The following is a 7,048-nucleotide window of genomic DNA, read 5'->3' as shown; positions in this document are numbered from 1 at the left end:
ACGATGACATCCTCGAAGTTTTTATAAAATATAATAACTTTTGTTATCTCAAAAATGTTTTGTATAACTTGGAATTTCTGCATTTCAATTTATAAAACGTAAAAAATATTTTAATTGGTTCTGAAAAATGAAGGATGTCAAATGATGGAGTTTGTAATTTTTTTTGATGATTTTTGTAATAAAAATAAATCTAAGAAACAAAATAAAAATGGCAAAATAGTCATTAAAAGTTTTTTCAAAAATTTTAAGACCAAAACCGTAATAAAAACCTAATTTGGACCAATAGTGCTAGTCTAATTTTTTTTTTTTTTGACCAAAATGAATTTTTTTCTTTAAACATAGGGACAATTTTTGTAATTTTTTGTATTGAAATGACAACTTATCGAAAGACTAAGGACCAAAGAGCAAAAACCTTTCTCCCTTCAAAGACGATGTAAATTTATTAATGGCGCGAATATTGCTGCGAACTGAAAACACTCTCCAAACTAGGGTTAATCTCCAAAAGCAATCGACTCCTCAAATTTCTCCAAATTTGAAGAAGAAACAATGGGGGTTTTCGCTACCCAGTTCCTCGAGTTGAAAAGTCTCTTATCAAGTTGTGCTAATATCAACTCAAAATCAGAAAAATCGTCCCTTTACTCGACGTTATTACAACTCCAAGAACACTCGACTACTGATCCTTCCCTCCTTCAATCGCTGACGGATTCATCTCACGTTCTTCTATCCTCGATGGCAAACGATATTTCAGATGATGATGAGGAAATGTAAGCTCTTTTTCGTAATTGATTGTTACCTTGCTATTCGCTACTTGCTAATGTGGGTGTGTGGATGAATTTGTCTAATTGCAGTGCTGCACAAGCCTTGAAGTGTATGGGATTCATGATTTACCATCCCTCCATTGTTACTGGCATTTTGGGTACGTCGACTGATGAGTAAATTAGCCTCGTTAAGTAGTTGATTGTCTACTAGTTTCATTTCGCATTTTTAACATTTTATTTCATACGAAACAAGGAACTGTAATCGGTTTCAAGAGATTACTACACATGGATGTGAACTACTGAACTGAGCATCTTGTTTTGTGGGCATGACAGGGGAAGATGCTGATATGGTTCTAAGTTCTTTGCAGAAAGTCATTTTATCAACACGCATTAAGGTTGAAATTTCTTATAGCTTGAGATCATTTATAACACTTAAACTCGTTTTGTTACACAATACAAAACAATCTGTCCTGCTTTTGGCATGATTTCTCGTCTGTGCAAAAGACACAAATGCCCTCCTTGTCCACATCATAGCCCTAGAAAGCTAATCCAATATATTGTTCAATTGCAGTCTGTTTGTAATTTAGGAGTATGGTGCATATCAGTTCAACAATTCAATCCATCATTTTTAAATGCTCATATCGACTCTTTAGTAAGAGCAATAGTTCATGCTCTTGATAATCCTACTGGATCTTTATCAACAACTTTTGAGGCTATGCAGGTATGAACAATTCAGTTAATCTTGTTATATTAGTTTTCAACTTTTCATGCCCTATTTTTAGTAACTTTTCTCTAACACTAATATTGTAGGCTGTGATGAAGCTTGTAACTCAATTGAATGAAAAGATGAGAGAAACATCTAACTTATGGGCTCCTCCAATATACAGAAGACTTGTTAGTTCAGATAAAAGGGAAAAAGATATGTCAGAAAGATGTTTACTAAAAATCAAATCTACAATATGCCCTCCTCCATCATCTCTTTCCAAGGTATATATAAAGATGATTTGAAAATGTTTTTATGTTCTTTGATTTCATAACAAATGTGTATTGTATCATATAAACAGGTGGTTATTGTTGATGTTAAGAGAAAACTACTTCCTGCAATGGAAGAGCTGTTGAAAAAGGGGATGAAGATTCAAGCAATTCAATCATGGGGATGGTTTATTTGCTTAATAGGACCTTATTCCATTAAAAACAGGCATTTAATCAATCAGCTACTAAAAATTCCTGAACAAACATTTTCTGATAGTGATCCACAAGTTAAGATTGCTTCACAGGTACCTTAAAACGGGTCAGTTTGGGTTATATCTCATTGATAAGGGTCAAAAGTGTAAATGTTAAATATTTAGCTAAAAAATTATTATTTTGCAGATTGCTTGGGAAGCTTTGATAGATACTTTAGTCATTCTTCCAACACAAGAATACACAACAAATGAAGATACAAATACAAATGGTGTTATTGAAGCCAATGGATTAACCAAAAGCATTAAACTCATAATGACACCTCTAATTGGAATCATGTCAACCAAATGCGATTCATCTGTTCACTTATCTTGTCTAAATACATGGAATTATTTACTCCACAAACTCGATACCTTTGTCAACCATTCTTCAGTTATCAAAACTGTTCTAGACCCTATGCTTGAAACAGTCTTTCGTGTGGGACCCGATAATCGAAACATCTGGTCATGGAATTTCTGCTTGGATTTGATTAATAGTCATGCGGGTCAACTGGGTCAACCGGGTGATCACCCGGTCAAATGGATGACATGGAATTTAAATCGGTTTGACTTTTTTATAAAAATGGTTCATGTCTTCATCAATCATGGGGAGTTAGCATATGATTCTGCTTTAAAACTATTCCGTTCTTCGATAAAAGGAGTCCAATTATGTCTAAAAAACACGGGTGTTTCTTTTAGTGACATTATGTCATGCATCGAGACAATTATAACGTGTTTAAAGACATTATCCGAAGGTCAAATCGGTCAAACTTTTCTCGAGTTTATCGAGATTGTTATCGAGGAATTACAACCGTTGATCTTAGGATCCCCTCTTTACACGATGAAATTTGATGAAAAGAATACGGTTTCACCCGTGGCGTATCTTGTTCTACTCTACTTCCATGAGACTGTGAATTTAACTGACAGTGTAGGCCAGCTCAGGGGTTGCTGTAAGAATAACAGTTTTGCTGCACGAAAACTTTCGGACTATGTGAGTTTGTTATTGGTGTCATATGATGCTTATGATATTATTGACACGTTGATATTTTCATTGGAGAAATACGTGACACCGAACAATTTAAATTTGTGGATTACTATTGCAAATTGTGTGAAGGATTATTTAAAAGGGAAAAAATCCGAAGTAGATGACACTTGGAATTTGGTAATCTCTCGTTTTTTGGCTTACCCTTTTTGTGTATTTCAAATACCACAAAATAAGGTTGATGTTGAAGAAATTGTTGAACAATGGATTGCGATTTACAAGTCTTGTGAGTGTTGTGAAAGTTTGTTCCCGGTTTTTGATCGGTTTCTTGAAGAATATTCTAAAGTTGATCAAAAGAGTTATGAATTTCTTTCATTGTGTGGAGATGTGATAACATGTGTTTTTGAAGATATTACTAAATCATCACATCCGTGTGGGAAGAATAACGATGTTGTTGGTGATAAACGCATCCGGTGCATCAAAACCAGCCTCCATTGTGTTGCCAGGTCAGCATTTTTGGATATTTGACTAATAATTAAACAATTTTCTTAAAATATTTGTCGAATTGAACGTTTTAATTTTTACTTTTTTTAGGTTTCTAAGTGTGTCATATGTAGATGCGAAAGCAAATCCGAAGATTCTTGATACGATCTCAAGGTGAGTTTATATTTTTGGTCATGTCTTTATATTTGTTTAACAATTTTAATTTGTGGTTTTTATATGACGAAAATAATTTCAGGGTTTTCTCCACATTAATACGCTTCTTGGAATCTTTTGTCTTTGATGAGATTATCAATATCATTATCTTTATTGAGGTTCGTTTATCTCTTCTCCCGATAATTCCTCATTTTTTATATTTTTCTACACGTAATTCCAAATTTCACGAAGATTATCATACTCTTTACGTTGATTTTACTTTCTTTTATCCAGATTATATCAATTCCATTGCTTCAATGGTTATCGGATCATGAAACACAACACGAAAACACAATTTATCAACTCCAACAATTATGGATCACAATTCTTAAATGTCTACAAACCCATTCACCATCAATAGACTTCAATTCAACCTTTTTGAAACTCCAATCAACCCTAATCCAAGCAACGTTGGATCATTCAAATCCTTTAATCTCGAATCCAACAATCACCTTTTGGAATTCAACATTCGGTGCACAAATCAAGCTTGACTACCCTCAAAACTTGCTTCCCGTTTTAGACAAACTCTTCAGAAATGGAAAAATAAACCTAAACAGAAAGAGTCACTCGAGGACAAATTCCGAAATTACCCCTCCACAGAAACACAAGGTCACCACAGCATTGAACCGGTGTGTGAAAAGAGTAGAGCTAATGGAGGACCATGGGAAAGGGTTGGGGTTTAAGAGGAAAAAGTTGGAGTTAACCGAACATCAAAAGGAAGTGAGGCGGGCCCAACAAGGGAGGTCAAGAGACTGTGAAGGACGTGGGCCCGGGGTCCGGACTTACACGAGTGTTGACTTTTCTCAAGGGATGGAAGAGGAGTCACAAGAAGAGAGCCAAGATTTGAGAAATACAGAAGCCATCTTGGAGATGTTGAAAAGGGTTTGAACTTTGATGTTGAATATGGTTAACATTATTAGATGAATATGTTAGGTAATGGGTTAATGTCGAAATGTGTAATTATTTTAATAACACACTAAACAAAAGAAGGCAAGGTTCAAATTCTGTAATTCCCACCTATCACCAAACATCTTTTGCCATGCTACCCAATTAATCTTCCTTTTGTCCCATGTCCCTCAAACCCCATAAATTCAGCCTAACACTTTCTAATGTGCCTATAACTTTTTTTGGTGCTTTGTATATGGAAAAGTAAAAGAAGGGAAGGCTTCCAAGAACGGACTTCACTAATGTTAATCTTCCCTCAAATGAAATATTTTGGATTTCCAATTACTCGATTTGGATTTAAAAGTGATCAACAATTGGAGTTCAATGTCTACAAAGTTTTGGGACTATAGGAACATCAAGTCAGGTAAAAAGAGTTGCACCAAACTCACGATTTTAAAAATTTGCCATGCAAGCCAATGCCAAATTCTTAATTCCAATCCGAAAGACTTCATTTAGTAAAAGTTTACCTTCAAAACCGAGGCTAAGTGAAAACATCTTAGAATTCTCTTGAGATTAATGAAATTCGTGACAGACCAATCACCAATAAATATGGCATCATCCGTGTACATGAGATAATAATATCTTAATATTTATTGATTTTCTAGAGTTTCTTAGTGGAAGGGTGAAGTTAAGGTTTTGATATGGCGAAGGCAAAAATAATAAAGTTCTATGAAGATGATGAACCTGTGAACACTAGAGCATTCAAGAATGTTTAATTATCCATCACCATCGTAAATCATCAACGTAAATACGAAATCAAAACAAAAACCACAAACCATCATCAAGGTAAATACAAAAGCAAAGCAAAAATCGCAAACCACTGCAACAAATGAAAACCATAATAAATGTGCGAAAAAGAACGGATTGAACGAAATTTATTGTTCATGTTTGTTGGTTTAGTAAATAACCTTGATCATCTTCATTAAAATTTTAACCGAACATAAAAGAGCAAAAATAAACAAACACTAATGAATATATATATGAACATAAACATACATATAAGAAAATAAATGAACATAAACAATCACAAATGAATATAAACCTCAAATGAAGAACAATAAAACATGATCGTCAACATTTACGTGTTATATGTTGATCATACTTAGTGGCGTCACATTTTTTTTACTAAATTTAGTTGTATAACTTAAACCACTCTTAGGAATTCCATTTTCTATCTTGTCATTTGTTATATATATATATATATATATATATATATATATATATATATATATATATATATATATATATATATATATATATATATATATATATATATATATATATATATATATTAAGAAGCCTGTAGTCAAGATGAATATAGATATACAAACTAGAGGCAATGTAACACGCGTTTCACTAGATGAATCGAAGTTAAAATGTTGGGTTTTGGAGAAGAAGGAGCCTCTAAAATGTTGGATTTTGGAGAAGAAGGAGCCTCACGACGTGAGGCATAAGAGGCTCATGACGTTGTGTGGGACTGGTCTCACAACATGAGACATAGAGTGCTCACGACGTGAGAACTGCTGCAACCCAAACCCATGATCTTTTAGAGTTTCCTTTGTATTTAAGTATCTCTAACCTCATTTTAGGGTTTCTTATCAGCCCCAACCCCTCTTTCATCTTAGAAAAACCTTGATCATGTTCATTAAAATTTATTGTTCATGTTTGTTGGTTTAGTAAATAACCTTGATCATCTTCATTAAAATTTTAACCGAACATAAAAGAGCAAAAATAAACAAACACTAATGAATATATATATATATATATATATATATATATATATATATATATATATGAACATAAACATACATATAAGAAAATAAATGAACATAAACAATCACAAATGAATATAAACCTCAAATGAAGAACAATAAAACATGATCGTCAACATTTACGTGTTATATGTTGATCATACTTAGTGGCGTCACATTTTTTTTACTAAATTTAGTTGTATAACTTAAACCACTCTTAGGAATTCCATTTTCTATCTTGTCATTTGTTATATATATATATATATATATATATATATATATATATATATATATATATATATATATATATATATTAAGAAGCCTGTAGTCAAGATGAATATAGATATACAAACTAGAGGCAATGTAACACGCGTTTCACTAGATGAATCGAAGTTAAAATGTTGGGTTTTGGAGAAGAAGGAGCCTCTAAAATGTTGGATTTTGGAGAAGAAGGAGCCTCACGACGTGAGGCATAAGAGGCTCATGACGTTGTGTGGGACTGGTCTCACAACGTGAGACATAGAGTGCTCACGACGTGAGAACTGCTGCAACCCAAACCCATGATCTTTTAGAGTTTCCTTTGTATTTAAGTATCTCTAACCTCATTTTAGGGTTTCTTATCAGCCCCAACCCCTCTTTCATCTTAGAAAAACCCTAGTATTCATCCTTGCTTGATCTTTGGTCATTTTGGGAGCT

The 7,048-nt window shown here is 33.3% G+C and overlaps 1 protein-coding gene across 1 annotated transcript; it reads left to right on the top strand.

Moving 5' to 3' along the window:
- Positions 1-473: 473 nt before the first annotated feature.
- LOC111881913 (uncharacterized) lies at positions 474-4,666 on the top strand. The gene is made up of 10 exons (XM_023878299.3): positions 474-764; positions 849-916; positions 1,092-1,153; positions 1,330-1,479; positions 1,569-1,745; positions 1,823-2,035; positions 2,130-3,466; positions 3,555-3,617; positions 3,700-3,775; positions 3,891-4,666. The coding sequence occupies exons 1-10, from the start codon at positions 547-549 to the stop codon at positions 4,542-4,544; spliced, it is 3,018 nt and encodes a 1,005-aa protein (XP_023734067.1). The 5' UTR covers positions 474-546; the 3' UTR covers positions 4,545-4,666.
- The last annotated feature ends 2,382 nt before the right edge of the window (positions 4,667-7,048 follow it).

Source organism: Lactuca sativa, chromosome 5 (assembly GCF_002870075.4).
Source record: "Lactuca sativa cultivar Salinas chromosome 5, Lsat_Salinas_v11, whole genome shotgun sequence".
Lineage (NCBI taxonomy): Eukaryota > Viridiplantae > Streptophyta > Magnoliopsida > Asterales > Asteraceae > Lactuca > Lactuca sativa.
The sequence above is the reverse complement of the archived record's forward strand: the minus strand, read 5'-3'. Positions and strand labels throughout refer to the sequence as shown.